Here is a 19862-nt window from a genome sequence, read left to right on the forward strand (position 1 = left end):
TCCCGGGTTTGAATCTTGGTGAAGACTGGGATTATTACTTTCGGAATCCTTTGACACCCACCCAGCTCTAATGGGTACCTGACATTAGTTGGGAAAGTAAAGGCGGTTGGTCGTTCAGCTGGTCACATGACACCCTCATTAACTGTGGGCCATAGAAACATATAACCTTTACATCATCTGCCCCATAGATCACTAGGTCTGATAGGGAACTTTACTTTTTTTTTTTTAGTTTATTAAATACTTGCTAAATAACTCTACAGTAAATCTCTCTGTCAACAGAAAAAGGTTTGGCCAGCTGTTTGACTCGTAAAAAGTTTGGAAGAGTCATTGTTTTTGTTAAACTGTATTCCATGAATTGCTAGTGACATTTCTTTTCCTATTTATTATCACCTGACCAATGATTAGCTCTGACTGAATTTTATTGGCTATCATTGTGTACAGAGATATGAAATTGTACTCCTCATTGTACACTTTCGTTCCCATGAGTTGACCTTCAACCTACAACTATTCCACTCTATTTACATGCAAGGGTTAATCCCTCATTGCTAAACAAATCTCAACAATCAGCCTTAATCTGTTAGAAAAACTCTATTGTAGACAGGGTTACCTGAATCGGTTGTTAAACTCAAGGGATGGGTAGAGCGACTGTAAATCAGGTCACTGGTTTAAAACTCGAGGAACGAGTAGAGCGACTGTAAACCAAGTCACTGGTTTAATGTTCACCTTCAGATCTGGAATAGTAACACAAGGGACTGTTCCTTTATAAATTGAGATAAGATATATCATAATAATAAGGCAGAATACATGTTGATACAGAATTCACATCCATCAACAATTTAAAAAGTGGTGAGCCTGTAGTCAGCGACTCTCAAAGGGAATGATTTAAGTATTTTACAAGCGGCTGACTGCCATTGTGGAGTATAAAATCTTATTCACTTTTTTGTGTGCTTAGAAATAGAGTAATGTTTAGATGAACTTTTTCCTATAATAAACATTAATGAATATATTTTATGATATTTAAGTACAATAAATACAACGCCATGCTGCTGGCTGGCTCGGAAGTGAGTTGAACATATTTGTTTAGAGTGCATTTCTTTATATACACCACAGCCTGAATAGTGTGTTGTGTGTCTTTATGCAAAAATAAAATAAAAGGACTCCATTAAACTGGTATTAGTTATAGATCAGTGGTTCCTAGACCAGGACTTAAGGTCATTCCTTTAGTTATGATTACATTACTGTGTGAATTATGTGTGTGCTAATTGCTTAACTTTTATGAAAATTGATCATGTCTGAAAAATTATTTGGAACCACTGATTAAAGTACAGTCAAACCTTATTCTATTTTATTCAGCTTTTTGCAATAAATATTTAAGAAGCTAAACATAAATGGAGTTAGATGCTTGAGAACTGAGATAAAGATGACATACCACACTATGTGTAAATAGTTGCAGAAAGTAGTAATGAAATTAATTAAACATAGGAAATTGAATTTTGGTGCTGAAACAAATGATGAATAAACTTTTGCACCCTAGCACTGCTATTATATGTTACTTGTAATGTTTATTCATCTTAGATATTGACCTATATCAGTTTGGGGATGTATTAAATTATTTAAAGAAGCTGATGACTGATGCAATAAGGTCTGGCTGTATATCTAACATTTTTTCTGCTAATGCTAAAATGTATTTCATTGTTTTTAAATATAAATATTAGATTTTTGCATAGCCTTATGTGCAAGTCTTGATTAAATGTAAAGTTTAGTTTATCCTAGAGTGCACCAAAGAAATTTACTCCCCTGTATCATGATAAATGACAATGAGTTATTGACTATAATTAACTTGTCTTATCTAAACATTTGATGAAAATTTAAATTTTTTTCATGGAAATTTATAGATTTATAGATGAGCGAAATGTGTAGTTGACTATTCAAGCAGAAAAGTTGATTATCACATTTCTTGAGACTTTATATTTAATCAATCATTCTTATATCTTTTGAAGATGACATTTTCATCATAAGAAATTACTATATGATGAAAGTTATCAAAATGAGAGATCTTTTAAAAAAAAAAGGGGGGGGGGCTGACTTAAATTTTAAATAGATAATAGTCATAACTAGCTTTGTGTACATTCCTTCTTCGTCTCCAAGCCCTGTCTGTTTTTGGCTTTTATACTATTCATTGTGCTCAGCCAGTACTTTTTTACACAAAATATTTTTTTAAGGTTTTCAAACAAAATTTTAATTTAATCAATAGTTTCTTGAATAGCCTGTGTATTTTCTTCACCAATCTGTAAAATTAATGCATCCTCAATATTGAACCTAAATTTTGCCACTTAATTGACATGTGTGTAGTTATGAAAAAAAACATATTTTTTTTTATCCTTGAAAGTTTGTGTCAGTGATAATTTGTTATTTATTTAATCATTCAACACTTCAGATGAAAAGACAATTACACGATAACAGTAATTTCAATGTAGCCAATTAGTTCTATTTTCTGGAGTATTGCTTGTTTATGTACGTCACTGGTCTATCTTTCTTCAAGTTTGTATTTAGAGCCATTTATGATGGCATTCAAAAAGGTTCAACCCCCACAAATAAGCATGATGAAAACACTTTGTATCTTTGAACATATCTATTGCACACTACATTGATATCCTACGACAACAAAGCTTCATTTACATAACTCGCCTGTCTCTCTTGCTCTCCTCCAAGGCTCTACCCCCTCAGCCACACACACTAATACACTGAGCTATTTTAACCCCTGGACATGTACACAAGGGAATAATTTAAGGGTGAACTCAAACATATGCTCACAACACAATTTACATTTACAATACAATTACTTTTGCAACACAATCACTTTGCAACACAATCACTTTTGCAATACAATCACTTTTCACAACACAATCACTTTCAAAACACAATCATTTTCACTACACCACTTATAAATGTATAATGTTTGTTCATCTCCTTCATTATGATTGTGATCTGTTTCATATGTTGCACTATATTGAGCCTTTAACAAGCTTATATTGATGTTTCAAAAATAGTCACCCTTACTATAATAATATTATTGAACTGATAATTTCTTTACATAGCAATCTTCACATTTTTAAGTGTAATCTTGTTTTGTGTATGTGGAGTGGAGCTAGTTGTATTACATTTGTTTTTAAAAATTGTTTGCATTCTAAAAAAAATTTCAAACTTAAAAAAATATACATGCCAAAATAGTTTTAGCATTTATTTAAATTTAAAAAGATTATCTCATTAAGAACTTCGATCATTTCATAATTCCTTCAAAATATGTTTGGCAGTGATCATATCTTAAACTAGGAAAAAATAAATTAAGAGCTCTGAAATTAAATCTAAATTAATTTGTATATTAAAAATTTTAACTCTAAAAAACCTATTTGATTTTGTGTAGAAATTAAACATCGATTTGTTTTTTTCAGATGTAAGTTTACATTAAAAACCAAAAGAAGACATCGGTACTCATTACTTCATGATGCAGATGAAAGTGATAAAGACAAGCTAGAGATGTTAACAAAAGGTAAATCAACTTTTACCGACATTGTTGTCAAGAGTACGCAAAGTTATTTACTTCTTTTGTTTATAGGCTACAAGTAATATTATTCGATATTAGCGTCAGAGCTGTAGAGTTAACTGATCAGAAAATGTAACTGGAGCAGGCTGAAGATGTGTTTTAACAACTTTTAGACTGAGACTACATACTGAATTCAGCAATTATTTTATTGGGTTTCAATATTTTAGTTGGGGGTGTCCACAGGAATAAGCTTCCATTGTATATTAATTACTCCTATCAGCATGCATCTTTAATAGCGTCTGATAACTATGTCCAACACTTGGCTAGAATTTCATCTGGGCACATCCATAGTCTCTTGACACAGAAGGAACCATAGAATTGGTTTCTGACTTAACCACATGGATAACTCTTATTCTGAAATTGGCCTCCTACAGTCATAAATCAATTATATGAGGAATGCCTGGGTATTCTCTATGGTCAGAACAATGTTGCCCGAACAGCGGCTCCCCTCACTCCATGCAGCTGATGAATCCAAAGAAACAGCAAGTGTCAATACAGTTGGGATCACAGGCTCTGCCAGCATGTAACACTGTGTGCTGCAAACTGCTTATTTAAGGGTTGCCATCTCCAGATTTTTCCTGAGGGTTGATTCCCTAAGCCATTCCCATGTTTGGGTATAGCTGCATGGCAGCAGAGGTTGGAATTCAGTTTTCCTTCGCCTGAATTGGTGTATTATACATCACCTAAATGACCTACTTTGGAAGGGTTAGTTTGCTAAGTAAAAGTTGTTGTTTTTTAATTGCAAATAGTGTTGCTTCTTCTGAACAGTCTACTGAACAGTGACCTGATTGTATTGTCTCTACTGAACAGTGACCTATCTGATTGTGTTATCTTTCAGGTAAAATACAAAACAGCAGCGTTATGATCTCAGAGTCTGACTTGTCCAGTGATGAAGAGACTCTGTTTATTAGCAGCAAGAAGCTTTCAAATGGCATCAACGGTAAGGTGACCAACAACAACCTGCGGCCAGGCCACAAGAGTAAGCTCAAAACATGACTATTCAACATGGCCTTGGAGCTGACCTATTGACCTCTGCATGTGATGACCCACTGACTTGTACTGAACTGTTAACTATGAATGAATTCGTTGACTAAAAATGAGTTTTTGGACTTTGACACTTGGTAATATTGTGATAATTTGTATGTTTTACGTGGGCATACTATACAATGTAGTCTTGGTAGTTATATCTTCCTGAGTATGAGCCTCTTTGATGCTGTAGCATAATGCCTAAAGGCCCAAGTCAAAGGTCTTGGTTCAGTTCTGATTGAAATTATAATTTAATCAATTACTGAAATTCATTAGTCCAGTTAGATTTAAGGGATTTGTATCCTCATAAACAAATGTTCATGTGTCTTCTCCTTTTACACTTAAGACCTCTAGACTTAAATAGAAGCTTCACAGTTGAATAGATGTAGTTGATAAGGCAGGTAGCAGGGGCTTAATGGCTGAATGAAAGAACAACTTTCCTCCTTTAGGCTTATTAAAGTAAAAGACTAAAACTTTGTATCAGTGAATGAGTTGTGATATCTTCATCACTGGTTTCAGAAATTCCTTACTGCATCAGATATATCTTGTACATAGAATTAGTAGGTAGTATCTTAAATGTCTTATTGAGAGAGAGGTATCATTGTTTTCTGAATAGGAGCCATTTCAATGCCATTTTTAATTTCCTTGAACAAATTCCAACTGGATTTTAATTTTCCAAAGTGAAAAAAATTACAAACAAAATTTTTTAAGAGAATTTAATTCAAAATGGTTTATGTTTCAAATATTTTGTGGCATAATCCCAGAGCTTGTGTTTGTATAGAGACTCTTTATCTCCTGTCTTCTTAATTAATACTTTGTTTTGTTTCATGGCTTTGATTTTTTAAAATCTCTTCCAAAACTGTTCTCAAAGCTAGGGCTTATTTAGTGTTTTAAAGACAATAGTTGTTTCAGAAGACATTCCACTAATGACTTGCTTCACTTGTTTATTTTATTATTGGTATTTTTTATTTTATTGATTTGGTTCAGATTGAAGATCACTATTTTCATTTGAGATGTATTGTATTGTATTTGTTAAGATGGCTTGCAAATGTTTTTCTTTTATTGATCCAGTATGTGACATAATTGTTCCATGTACATTTTGTCTACACAATCCAATTTTTTTTATATATACAGTTTGACCTATATTCACTAGAGTCTTTTCTATGGGAAGCATTATAAAAACAAATACTTGATCCAAATCTACAATTAATATTCATTCTTATATAGTCTTTTATTATTATTTTCTTTAGAAACAGTTTATTTTCTTTCTTAAATTTGATTTGTGTATTTTCAATCCAAATTTTTTAAATTTTATTTTATAAAAAAAAATATTTTGTCACAGACCATTTATAAAGTAGGGTTGCCCTGGGTGGTTGTGAAGTTCATTGTCTAGTGAGATTCATAACAAACGAATATTCACACTTAACTAGAGTAACACCTTTAGTTAAATCACTAAATTTAGAAAGCCTTCAGGATAGAAGACTTACAAGTAAAGTAGCAATTATACATAAAACACTGAACCATAATCTTCAAATACAAAAACAAAATTTAATAAAATACTCTGAAAGACACAAAAATTAAGGCACATTCCTCATCCCATATGCTAGGACAAATTTGTACAAATACTCCTTCTTCCCTAGTGCTATTAGAGCATGGAATGGGTTGCCTGAGCTAGCCAGGAAAACCAGTGACTTGTAGAATTTAAGTCATTGGTTAATATGCATAACTGAATGCATGATGCGTAGGACGTAATCATCTTCTTTTTTGAAGTACTGTCTGTATTACATAAGATAAGATAAGAGGTTGGATCACTGACAAGCAACTCCAAACCCTAGTTCAGTCTTTTTACAAGAACATCTTAACATCTAACAGTGGAGCAATAGCATACTTTCAAAGGAGACTCAATTCATATGTATAGTTAATAAAACACTTCATTAAATTAACCTATTTACAATAGACGTCATGTGGATCATCAGATCAATTCAACAAAAAGTAGTTAAGTACATCATCCAACACGAACTCTCTAGTACCTTTGATGGGAAAAACTTTCCTATTCTAACAACTTGTGACTAACTCTCTCAATCTCCTGTCTCCGACTCCCACTAACTCTCTGTCTCCCATCACCAACTCTAACTCTCTCAGAGCTCAGTCACCAGCTAACTTAAAATGGTACACACCTATTTAACAATACACACATTCTTGTGGACCTGTTGACCAGGATCTCATCATCTAGTGCTAGCAATAGTCAACCTTTCAACACCCTAGGTTGAGTAAAACTCTCAAATTTAGCCTTACCATGAATTCAAAGAAACAAAAATGGTTTGTAACAAAAGTTACAGCTTTAATTTTGTTTCAAAAGGTTTGATTTTTATTAATAGTTATGGTTAGGCTTATGAGATAAGGTTTTGCTTTTTTTATATTATTAACTAATCTTTTTTTATTGTGGAATCATATTTTTTGAAGCTTTTGAAAATCATTTGTACTTAGCAGGTGAAGTCTACGAGATAAAAAGTCTTTAAAAAAAAAACTTGATATTTACAGAAATGTGTTCAATACATTTTCCTTACTGCTTGAATAAGTGTCGTTGGTAAAATAAGTAGAATCTTAGTTTAGAGCAGTGCTTCTCAACCTATTACTTATGATTCAACACCCACCTTTCATCAAAAAAAAAAGTCTTAGCCAGCTAGGACATTTTGGGAATACTTATTTTCCTTCATACTTCTGGCCCCTCCAAGGGGCTGTTTCTCCTAGTGAGATAAGAAAGTCTTGGTCAAGCAAATTAAAATTGAAAAAGGGGTGGGATGGGCTGATACAAAAAATTTTAGAAACATTTGAGATGCATACATTAATAATGGTGTTCACTTTGACGTCTTGTAGCAGGCCTGTTTTTATGAAGCATAAGACCTCACCAGAAAGATTGTACAACAGAGAGAAAGAATCACAAAAACAATATAAATTTTCAAAAATAATTTTGTTTTACTAGACCAATATTCATGCATGGATTTATAGCCACAATGCTAATACAAATTTTGTGTCCCTTTAAAACAAAAATCCCCTTGCCAACATAGCTCACCTCTTGGCAGGTTGAGAAACACTAATTTAGAGGCAGAAACATTTTGTAAAAGTCTTTAGAAACAGTAAACTAATTAAACTTATGGATACTAAAAAATGCTTCTGTGTCTGAAAGTTTGAATTTCCAAAAGTGGAGTTGAGCAGACCAAAGATAACTTTATGCAAGAAGAGTGCAGCATTTTGCAATAACATTAAACATCAGTAGTTGTCTTCTCATCAGATATTAATTTCAACATTGTTTCTTGTTATTTGCTCTCTGTCTTTCTTAGATATTATTTTTGCTCATGTAAATTTACATTTTATTTATACATCTTCTTTGTTTGATTTAGTTTTGTTTTGCTCTGGAATGTATGTTATAATATGGTAATAACATAATCTGGTAATAACATAATCTGGTTTTGTTTATCAGTAATGAGTAGCAAGTATAATACATACTAGACCAAGTAGAGCAGGCTCTACAAATATTTCCTTTAATGATGTATATGAACAGAATCATTAGATCTGGTCAGTGGTCCTGTAATAGCTTCAGCTTTCAAATCTTAGAAATAATTTGTGATATGGCTAACAATGCTATGTTAGTGAGACAGTGAATTATGATGCAAATTCCAGCTAATGTTTCCTTTGTATAAAATAGTGAAAATTAGCTAAAGAAAATGTATACATTCGGAACATGTATGGAAAGATATGTCATAATTGAATTAAACTAAATCCACGAGACTGCATTTGGATATTAGTTAGTCTAGGGCTAGTAAAATAATTTGACTAATCCCAGACCCTTCAGAAGGGAGGGTATATGTTCAAAATATTTTTGTTTTAATTAAAAAAATGCCATAATTGTTTTATTCACAAAAGGGAGATAACTAAATGGTGTTCTTAAATACATAAGTAGGTCTTCAATGTATAGATTTCTTAATCTGAATATTTTCTTAGATTCTTTCTTGTTATCTCTTTGTCTATCTTTTTTTTTAAACATCTAACATCGTAGGAAATAGAGCAAAAACTTATAATAATGACCACTTCTAGCTCAATGTACTTTTTTGGCTATAATACTTGATGCATTATATTCAGCCTTTTTCAAATAGAAGTTTCAAGATTGTAAGTCTTTTCTAGAGTAATAATATTAAATATTTGACTACAAAAGCAAAAGAGCTTGTTGCATTGTTAGAAACTTGGTGGACAGATTTAAAAATCACAAAATAGAAAATCTGATTTTAAAAAATCTTTTTTTTTTTTTTCTAACAGTCTTTAATGTAAATATATATATCTTATGGTTGTGCACAGGCTAGAGGGTTACGATGGACTAATTTGTTCCTTCAAGTGAGGAAATACAGAAATGATAACAATTTAGGGCAATGAAAAACAAAATGTGTTTCTGGTGACGCCCATCCTCTGGGATTGTATATAAGATCTTTGTACATATAAACTTGAGGGTGCAGTAATATATTGTATTTATTTTGCTTCTCTTCCTGTAATGATGTTTTGATGTACATAGCAACAGTATTTATTTAGTCCTGCAGTGTGTTTGTTCAACTTGATGTTGATACCAAGTTGCGTGTCATCAATGTCAACTCTTATATAGTTAGTTAACTCCCCTTGTGTTCTGGACCTCGACTTGCCTTAAGTGCTCTACTCTTTGAGTGTTGTTCAGTGTACAATCTGGATATATTTGTGTTTTTCATTTCATTGGGTTCTGTGTTTGCAGACTGTATCATCTGTCTTGACTCTTAAGTTCATTTTGCTTCACTGATTGTTTAATAAGTTGTTGCTGAGTAGTTGTTTTCAATCAAATCATAAGTTGGGTATCATTCCTATGATGTTTGTACACATAAGCTTCAAGTAATAATTCTCTAACATTAACTAATTTTTTTGGACTGGATAGTGAATATGAGCGATGAACTATAAAACTAATTATATTTTGTACCTTGACTTTAAAAATCTTTATTATTTTAATTTCATACTATTAACTTTACTCAGTATAGGTTTAGCCATGTCTATATTATATAAGCTTAATTCTTCTGGTCTCATTAGTATTTATAAATCTGGAGAAAATATAAACTGATTAAGTAAAAAAGCAGTAGTTCCCGGGCTGCATCACATAAAAAAAGAAGTCAAATCCATTGAAATCGAGTTTCTGTAACTTCACTATGCATTGTGGACAGAAATTTGGGAAAGCCTGGCCTGTGGACTGCAGTTTGGGCATCACTGGTTAAAAGTAATCTGTATATGTGCACTACTTTTAAAAGCAATACATTTACTGTCACTAGACTTTATTGCTTTTATTAGCATATATCTTTTTATTGCCTTTATTAGCGTATATCTTTTATGTTTAAGTTTGACTCTACACAATATATACTTTGTCTTGTTTTTTTGTTGTTGTTTTTTTTTTTTGGGGGGGGGGTGTTTACTAATTGTGTCTTCAAAGTCATTTTAATAAAGGACTTTTTGATTCTCATATTGTAAGTCTTGATGTGCTAGCATCATCTGAACTATATTCTGACTTCCATGTGTATGTAACAAAAATCTCTTAAATAATGAAACTGATCTTCATTCAATTTGTATTATGTATTCCCTATACCAGCTTCAAATAAATCCAGTGTGAGAAAGCTGATCCTTAATTTTGGTTATTACCAGCATTTGTTCCTGAGAAAAGAACAATACAAAGTTGAAGTATAACTATACCTCTTTATGCATAAAAATACAGTAATTTCATAAATACTATGAAATTCAGAAATGTAAAATTTATGAATGTTACATACTTCACATTTTTAATCATTAAATATAATTAGTTATAATTTGTAACTGAGAAGCAGTTGTCCTACTTTGCTTAGACAATTCTTACAAATATTTGTAAAAATAAATGGTTCAGCTCTATTACTTCCTTTTTCTGGTACATTGTGCTTTTAAAACTTACTTCTTAGTATGTTACCATTCATACTAATTTATATTTCTTACCAACTGTTGAGAAGTTATTAACCTTCTAGATTTTTTTGAAAAAAAAAAAATGCATTAAACATTAAGCAAATGAATGAAACCAAAATACGTTCCAAATACTTTTGATTTGATCATTTCTTATCTTTTGATGTGCGCTGGATAGGATGTTTTGAAAGATATGCACTGAGATGTAGTTCATATTTAAAACAAACTTTTTGTTCAACAAACAAATTTTTTAAAAACAATTAAACAATTATTCTTATCACAGTGTTAGATAGGGTACAAATACTTAACGTGCACTCTGCTCATGTCAAATCACTTATTTATTTTGTAGTTTATGACCTGAACTAGAATGAAACTTGTCACCTATATTCTCACTTGAGATATTCAACAGGGTCCAGCCTGTACATATATAAGCCTGTATTCCATTCATGTGTGTTGTCTTGTGTTCACTCTGACAAAGTTAAAGATTGCTGAACAAACATTGCCAACATTCAACTTACATTTGTCTTAGCTAGAATAAGTATTGCTTTTTGTTTTGTTTTGTTTTCCTTCATTCCAGTTTTCATTTTACGCATATTCTAACGCTTGAATTCTCAAGCCTATTTGCTTTGGTATCCTAAGGGATGATTTTTTTCTAGTATAAACTTATTAGTAGATCTTAGTTGGAACATTTTGTGACAGGAAAAATGTATGTGGGTCTTACCATTTTTAATGATGAAAGTTTATAAGATCAACATTGATATTTAAGATGTGTTATGGCCTGCTCTGCAAATGTTGACATTATAGTTCTTGGTTTAAATCCTGCGACTTCTTACCAAAAGCTTTAGGCATAAACATGAAAAAAACTTTCATTAAAAAATGTTTTCATTTTTTTTTTTCATCATCAAGTATTTTCCTGAAGTCTCTATGAGACCAATATTCCCATTTCCTATTAATTTTTCCCTATGTTCCAAACTGAATTACAATGGGAGTTTTCCATCAAACACATTCTGAGATTATTTCAAATGCTTCTGTTGTCTTTCAATTTTATGGCCACCAATATTCAATGTATTTGGTTTTATTTAGTTTCTAATTTATTCCATTGTGTAATTCATTTGTAAATTTAATCATTTTGATTTTTTTTTCAATCATTTCTTTTTCACCAAACAACTAACTTAGTGAAGAAATTTTGTTGTTGTATTTTGCTAAGATAAATGTGTGTACTATGCTAAAAAGAAATTTGATTATTGCTAATTTTAATTGCATGGGACTTTAGCCTATCCACCTTTTCAAATGAAATAAGGCCTCTTTAGCTACTTTTTTATATATATATTTAATCAAATCCTGTTACCTGGTATTTTAAAAGAAGTGATTATTCTTTTCAGAATTACTAAGTCCCAAAGCAAAAAACAATTTGTTATGCAAATAACTATTCCTGTTTTTATATTTGGTCTAAAAACTCATATTATGGCGTGCATATTGTCTGTTTTTAATTATAAAATTATGTGACAGTGAGTTCTGTTTCTGTATCCAAGTTTCCAGTACAGGAAAAAAAAGATTTTTTGTATTTTACAATATGACCAAACGTAATTTCATGACAATAAATACAACATTTTAAAAAAATGTTACAGGTCATTCTTTCATTATTATTCGTTATATTTATTTGATCATTTTATCATGCTATGAATATTGATAGCAAAAACAAAAGAATTCTATAACTTCAATACTCATGCAATAGAAACCTTGCAATCTTTATTTAAAATCAAAACAAAAATTTCTAGAGAGAATTCCCTACATATTATAAAAAGTAACAGCTGAAAATGTTTTCAATCTTTGCATTTTGTTTATGATTTCTGATGTAATTTTAAAATGAACTTTATATTTTAATAAAGAATTCCAAACAAAGTAAATTTTAAACTTTGATGGGACTAGTATTAAAATTTGATGGTTCTAGTATTAAACTTCGATGGGAACTAGTATTAAACTTCGATGGGAACTAGTTCAACTAGTATTAAAATTTGATAGTTCTAGTATTAAACTTTGATGGGAACTAATATTAAAATTTGATGGGAACTAGTATTAAAATTTGATGGGAACTAGTATTAAAATTTGATTGTTCTAGTATTAAAATTTGATGGGAACTAGTATTAAAATTTGATGGGAACTAGTATTAAAATTTGATGGGAACTAGTATTAAAATTTGATGGGAACTAGTATTAAAATTTGATGGGAACTAGTATTAAAATTTGATTGTTCTAGTATTAAAATTTGATGGGAACTAGTATTAAAATTTGATGGGACTAGCATTAAAATTTGATGGGAACTAGTATTAAAATTTGATGGGACTAGTATTAAACTTCGATGGGAACTAGTATTAAACTTTGATGGGAACTAATATTAAAATTTGATGGGACTAGTATTAAACTTTGATGGGACTAGTATTAAACTTTGATGGGACTAGTATTAAACATCATTTTATAAAAGTATGTGTATTTCAAAGAGATACAAAAAAATGGACATTTGAATTTAGGTTAAAAAAAGAAACTAAAAAGAAAATTGTAAAAATACCAACTCACATGTATTCTAATTTTTATTTTATTTTTTAGTATTTACAATAACAGATTACAATAAATAACATTTTATGGCTTAAATTACAGGCATTATAGTACATAATGTAACAGCTTAACTCCTTCATGCTTAAAGCTGCTTTCTAGGGAAATTTGTTATAGTGGTTTTGGAGATCTGTGTCCAAGTTTCAGGTTCTGCCCATAGTTTACTGATGAAGAATTTGCAAGCTGAATAGAGAAATGGCAATAAAATAGTATTCAAAAGAATTTGATGTTTAATGGCTTGTTTAATTTCTTGAACATCAGTGTCATCTCAATGTATGAGTAGCTTTGATTATTTAGCATCCAAGTATCAAAATGACCTCAGAGTAGATTTATATATCCTGAGGGTTCAAACCAAACTCCAACAATGTTTGTTTATTTTTAGATTGTATCAAAGATGAGTGTTGGTCCCATAAAAGTTTTGCAGCATCCAATTTTATTATCAAGTTGTCAAGAGCTTCCTGTGTAAAAAAAAAAAAAAAAAATTGTAAACTTTTAATAAGTTTCCTTTCAGACCTTGTGGTCTGTAGGGCAGATGATGTAAAGGTCATCTATTTCAGTGGCCTACGGTTAACAAGGGTAACATGTGACCAGCACAATGACCAACCACCTTTACTTTTCCCCAATTAATGTCAGGTACCCATTTGAACTTGGTGGACTCAGAGGCACCCGAAGATCCTGAAATTAAAAATACCAGGATTCGAACCTGGACCCCGGTTCTGAAGCCGCTTTACCACTCAGCCACTGCACATACATTTAATAATGGTCAAAATATTTTAAAATTTCTTGAAAAAAAAAAAACTTCTCTAGACAACATACTCATGCTAGAAAAATATTCCTTTTTAAACTCTATTTAAATTATTGAATTCATTTAAACTGAAGTAAAAAAAAACAACTTTGGAAATTATTAAGTGGAACGATTTCATAAATATGAACTGTACAAACCCTTAAAACATTATCATAAGCTTTCTCCATGGAATCTATTTTCAATTTTAAATCTTTAATGATATTATCTTTCTCATCTATCATTTTCTTGCGATCTTCATAACTTTTTTTCAGTTCTGCCTCAGTAGCACCTGTAATGTGAAAACAATTGATTGAATGAAATGAACTGAACTTACACAGAAATGTGAAAATTATGATATTGGACACATTTTGTTTTTAAATAAATACTTCCCTTTTCTCATATGAAATTTTATCCTCAGATATTCTCACTCAATGATAAAAAAAAATTCAGGAACTAGTGCCAAATAATATAGGCTGTTAAGTCCACAAATAGGAAATATGGGATAGAAAGGTCTTGTGGTTACTAAAAAAATAGATTAACATGACACATCTTTTTCTCTTCCCTTTCCAAATAATTAGTATAATTTTGTGTAATTACCTTTAACAAATTCAATTCAGTTTCAAATTTGTTTATTCCTAGTCATCAAAACATTTCAACATGATGGTGAAAATACAGTAGAAGAAATCCAATTTGTTACTTGACAATTTTTAATAAGCGAAACAAAAATATTAAGTTTTTAATTCACACAATTCCACTGATCCATAAATACCATTGATAGTAAATCAACAAAATCTGTGTTGTTCAAAGTTATCTGTGCAACACTGTGTTTGTAGCCTTAATGGTTGTTTAAGCTGGGACTTGCAAGAGGCTATGTTGTGTGATTAGGAGGATATAGCAAAAGCAAAGTGGTAAAGGTTTCAAAATTTAAAGGAGGATTCCAAAATGCCTTTGAGTCTACTCAGGTCTAGCAGACAACTGAGAGAGAAAATTATGTTGGTTCATGAGCTGACCACATGAGACACCAAAATATCTGAACAAATCTGAACTTAATAACACATACTTGATGAATTTCTAAGCTTTATAAAGAATTTTACTTTAAACTACAAAATTAAGGAAAATAGATTTTTGTTACTAAGAAGTTTGCATTACTTAGCTGAGTTCTAGTGCGTCCAAGCTCTGTCTCAAGTTGATGTATTCGAAGACCCATCTCTGTCTGCATAGTTTTGTACTGCCTAGTCATGTCTCAATTATTTAAAAAAAAAAAAAAAAGAATTGCAATAATATTCATAATTCTTTATAACAAATCTAACATTTCTATTATTCAGTTTAGAGCTTTTATTAATTATTGTAAGAAAATAATCTAGATGAATTCAAAATAGCTCCTAATAATTTTATGTTATTATATTGATTAGAAACTTAATAGTCACCTGCATTAATATCTTTTTGATCTTCCTTGTGTTCTTTTAAAAGTCTTTCTGTCTCCTCCATTCTCTTTGTAATGTCTAAGCTGGCTGACTGTGCTCTTCTTGTCAAGTCCCTGCGAACAGCTGATGGGATATATGTACGTATATATTGAGAAAGTAAAAATGTCCTTCAATAATGTCCATATAATTCAACTCCATATTTTATTTTGGCAATATCTATGCTCAGCATGGGCGTAGCCAGGATTTTTTTTTTTTTCGGGGGGACCCCCCCCCCCCGCGGAAAAAAATTATATATGTGTGTGTGTGTGTACATAATTAATCTTTATTACATTCTGACCCTTTCGGAAGACGTTTATTGTTTATTGTAGACTCCCCGACCTTGCTAGCAAGGGGGTTTGGGGGAGCTCGCAGCGCTCCCCCAGCGCGTTCGCCCCGCCGCGAGCACTATTTTCTGGTATTGAAAGCCAACAAAATGCATATTCTGAGTTATCTACAGTGCATTATCTTGCTATTAAAAAAGTTTTATTTTCAAAAACCTAATGTGCTATTCTTACTGACTTAGAGCCTCTCGCGCCGTTCGGCGCATTTTCCGGCAAGCTGTTTCCGCAACTCTTATTATGCGTAATTCATTATGTCGGAGAACATTTCCCGCAAAACCTCAAGCGAAGCTCTGTCACAACCTTACTAAGGATTCGACTCCCAGTTCGGCATATGATTTCTTTGATTTAGACCCGATCTCTATGACTGACTCCTAAAATCTGTCTTAGCCATCTTTGTTGAGCCACATTTAATGTTTTTCAATTTCGGCAGAAGACTATTCACACTTTATTAATGGAGCCCAAGCCACTGGTAGAAATTTGTAACCTTTCTTGACTACGCTCTTGGAATTACATGCCTGTATTTCGCTTTAGATTTTATACCGATATCGAAAAGGAAAGTTTTTTTTGTCAAATCATCTGTTGAGGGGTTTTAAACTAAAAAATCTCTGGATTTTTTTTGTTTTTTTTTTAAATTCAAAACCCCATTTAACTACGCTCATAGAATTTGGTGACTCTAGTTTGCTTTAAAATAATATTGAAGAGAGAGGTTTTCAACTCTAAACGCTCTGTAGGGGAATTTTAAACTCAAAGCCATCTGGGGGGAAGGGTAAACTTTAAAGAAAAAGCCATCTGGAGGAGGGGATTTAAACTCAAAACCCCTTTGGCTACGCTCATAGATTTTATAGTGTGTAATTTGCTTTTTTTATATATATATATTGAAGAGGTACTTTTTAGCTTCAAACCCCAATGGGGGGGGGGGGGGGGTTAAACTCAAAACCCCTTTGGCTACGCTCATAGAATTTTGAATTTGCTTTTTTATACTGAAGAGGGGGTTTATCGTAAATTTTGGAGGGGGTTTTAAAATCAAAATCTTCCTTAACTGTGCTGTTGGAATTTGGGGATTGTTGTTTGCATTTTTTTTGTTTTGTTTTATAGAAGAGGGGGGTTTAACTGCAAAAACCTCTGGTAGGGGGTTTAAAACTCAAAACCCCCTGTAGGGGGTTTTAAACTCAAAGCCCCTGGTAGGGGGGGTTTAAATTCAAAACCCCCTGGTAGAGAGATTTGTATCTCAAAACCCCCTGATAGGGTTTTTTTAAATCTCAAAACCCCCTAAAACCCCCCCGGTAGGGAGTTTTAAACTCAAAACCCCCTGGTAGAGGGTTTTTAACTCAAAACCCCCTCGGCTGTGCTGTGGTAAGTGATGATTTAGTATTAAAATCTCACCTAAAATAAACAAAATGAAAGCAAAAATCAGTCACTTAATTCCGTTCCCCCCCCCCCCCCCCTGCGGGGGGGATTTCATTTCGGGGGGGGGGGGGGTTGAACCCCAAGAACCCCCCCTGGCTACGCCCATGATGCTCAGTAAAAGCAGTCTCTTAAATGCCATTTTTTATTCCAACTATTAACTCACACTATTGTCATTGTAAAAAAAATATTAAATTAGAAACTGAAAATTCATACAAAAATTCATGGCAATACATTTTATTAAAATTTCAGAAAGATCACTTCATTTACCCATTGTTTCATCTATGAGACCCAGGGGAAACTAGCAATTATATTGTATTTTTTTATCATAGAGTGGCTGCCCCTATGCAAAACTAAGATAAAATTTTTCTGGTGTCTAAATAATGTATTTAATGAATATTTATAATATAATTAGTTAGAATTGTCACAGAATTACAAAAAAATTAATTATGAATTTTTAATGATTAACATGAAGTACTAATTGATTTTTTTTATTGTATTTGTTTTCTTTATAGAGGGTGATTGTCTTAAAATGGACTTGAATGTTTATTAAATTAGCAGTTACTCAGTCATTCCAGAACATTTGCTTTTATAAAAATATCTATTTTTACACTGATGTTTGGAGAACTAAATAATTTCCACACAGCCTAATGATTCTAGTCAATATTTTTTAAAGTTTTTGTTTATTAAATGTATAAATATTCAAATAAATAAAGATAAAACATTTTTTTTTGTTCTAAATTTTGGATGTTCAGTTAGATATTATTATTAAATCCTTCACATTCATTTAACTCTTAGTCTGTTAAACCAATAGAGCACCACACATGAACTGTCTACCTCCATCCCTCTCTGCCTTTTGCCTTAAAAAGAATCTCTTCCAGTGACAGGCCTGTCCACTCCTTAATGTTGTCTTCCCATTGCTTTTTTTTGTCTGCCTCTTCTTCTTTTTCCAAGTACTGTTCCTGAAGGAAGTTTTTTGTGAGCCATGAGGACTCTGATATGGCCATAAAGTTTTAGTTTGTGCTTTTAGACAAAGTCAGCTGACCTGCCAGAATTTGGTGTTCATTTTGAATTTTAAAATTATTTGAAATAGCACATTAACTAAACTATTAGCAAGAGAAAAAAAGTTACCAAGGTGATCCTTCAGTGCAGCTATTTCATCTAATGTTCGTTTATAACTATCTTCCAACTCTAGTTTTGCATCTGTGATTAAATAATATTAATAATACATAATTGGAAAGAAACATTTACTGACTAACTCCAAAAAAAAAAAAAGAAGATAAAAGAGTAAGTTGTATAGATTTCAAATAACATCATCACAGTTAAAAGCTACATTTACATGATCTAGTTTTATTACAGGGGCAGGGATGATTAGAGTGTGATTTCTAAAGTTATAATATTAATATAGAGACCTATGTACTATTACTATATACAAAAAAAAACATTTCTGACAGTTTTATTATTTCAGCATTAATCATTATAAGGCCTAAAAATATAAGACCCCTACATTTATATTAAGACAAAAATGGAGTATTGAGTGGAAGCCAACAACAATAGCAAAATAAATAAATAAAACTGAATAATAGATCTATACTGTAAAGACAAATGCTATTTAACAAGTCAAATGAAGAAAAACAAAGAGTAACTTGCTATCCGTCTTTGCCATTAGCATTTAGATCTACTTGATAAAAACTCTTAATGAGTTCATTTTTGTTAACCTTAATCTATTTTCTTCTAAACTAAAAATGTACTCTAAAAATATTCAATGGTTCCTTTTAGTTCTAGATCTTTAGACTAAAAAATGTCATAGATTTGATAGATCAATTAAATTCTAGTCTATGTTGAGAATTCTGTTTGGTTTCTGTTTATCTTTATTATTTATTATCATTTATGTAGATGTAGACCTAGATCTAGAATATAGATCTATAAGAAACAAACGAAACATCACAAGTAACAAGCCATTTGATTTTGATCTAGATTTTACAATTTTATCACATCAGCCAGGGTTTCAAATTATAATTAGGATGATATAGATCTATCATTGATATAGTCTATAGTCAAGTATTTACTATAACTATATACTGTATACTCTATAGGCGTATACGGTATAACCGGGTATATAGATCTACTTAACTATATAATACTATATATAGTGTCTATAGGACTAGAATAGACAAGACACAAGTAGATTATTAGTATTTACTATATAATTATATATTATAATATATATCATATATCATAACTTCACATAAGTTCAAGTGTCTTCAAATAAAGGTAAACAGAAACAAGAAAAAATGAGTCAATTCTTTAATTACCATCCTTTTTGGATGCCTTTTTCTTTCCCTTTCCTTTTTTCTTTTTTGGTGGCATTTTCGATATTTTTCGTTTCTTCCCTTTCTTGAAGTTGGTTGCTACAGAAGCTAATAATAATGATGGCGTCGTAAATTATTCCGCATAGAATATTGTTATTAAAAATAAATAGTATTTTTAATATATATTTTGGTTTCAATATTGTCTGATTCTCAAATATGTTTTTGTTTAAAAAATTGTGTACATAAGACATAAGTATATTTTAATATTTAGATAATTATTGTTTAAAGACAGTCAAAAAAAAATGTACTTCAGTAACTGCGTACTCATTTT

At 31.3% G+C, this 19862-nt stretch overlaps 2 protein-coding genes across 3 annotated transcripts in view; one reads left to right on the forward strand and one right to left on the reverse strand.

Annotated features, from left to right (window-relative positions):
* The window catches only part of LOC106052009 (dyslexia-associated protein KIAA0319-like protein), a 70590-nt gene extending 58350 nt beyond the window's left edge, over positions 1-12240 (forward strand). Inside the window, exons 25-27 of one of the 2 annotated variants that reach the window (XM_056015352.1) lie at positions 1023-1061; positions 3453-3550; positions 4443-12240. In XM_056015352.1, the coding sequence (XP_055871327.1) occupies positions 1023-1061; positions 3453-3550; positions 4443-4600 (295 nt within the window). In that variant the 3' untranslated portion in view covers positions 4601-12240. The remainder of the gene's footprint in view (positions 1-1022; positions 1062-3452; positions 3551-4442) is intronic. The other variant, XM_056015353.1, reaches the window with a different exon arrangement.
* Positions 12241-13187: 947 nt separating this feature from the next.
* LOC106056313 (coiled-coil domain-containing protein 153-like) lies at positions 13188-19683 on the reverse strand. The gene is made up of 6 exons (XM_013213000.2): positions 19535-19683; positions 18351-18422; positions 15439-15558; positions 15161-15253; positions 14170-14300; positions 13188-13685 (listed from the first exon to the last, which is right to left on the reverse strand). The coding sequence occupies exons 1-6, from the start codon at positions 19587-19589 to the stop codon at positions 13557-13559; spliced, it is 600 nt and encodes a 199-aa protein (XP_013068454.1). The 5' UTR covers positions 19590-19683; the 3' UTR covers positions 13188-13556.
* Positions 19684-19862: the final 179 nt, after the last annotated feature.

This window comes from Biomphalaria glabrata, chromosome 17 (genome assembly GCF_947242115.1).
Source record: "Biomphalaria glabrata chromosome 17, xgBioGlab47.1, whole genome shotgun sequence".
In the NCBI taxonomy this organism is placed as follows: domain Eukaryota; kingdom Metazoa; phylum Mollusca; class Gastropoda; family Planorbidae; genus Biomphalaria; species Biomphalaria glabrata.

Bases quoted from the DNA above. Each gene is read 5' to 3' on its own strand.
- LOC106056313 (XM_013213000.2), bottom strand. From the start codon at position 19,589: ATGCCACCAAAAAAGAAAAAAGGAAAGGGAAAGAAAAAGGCATCCAAA. The intron at 18,423-19,534 runs GTAATTAAAGAA...ATTTAATCACAG, and splicing joins AAAGGCATCCAAAAAGGATG to ATGCAAAACTAGAGTTGGAA. The intron at 13,686-14,169 runs GTTTGTACAGTT...TTTTTTACACAG, and splicing joins CTTATGATAATGTTTTAAGG to GAAGCTCTTGACAACTTGAT.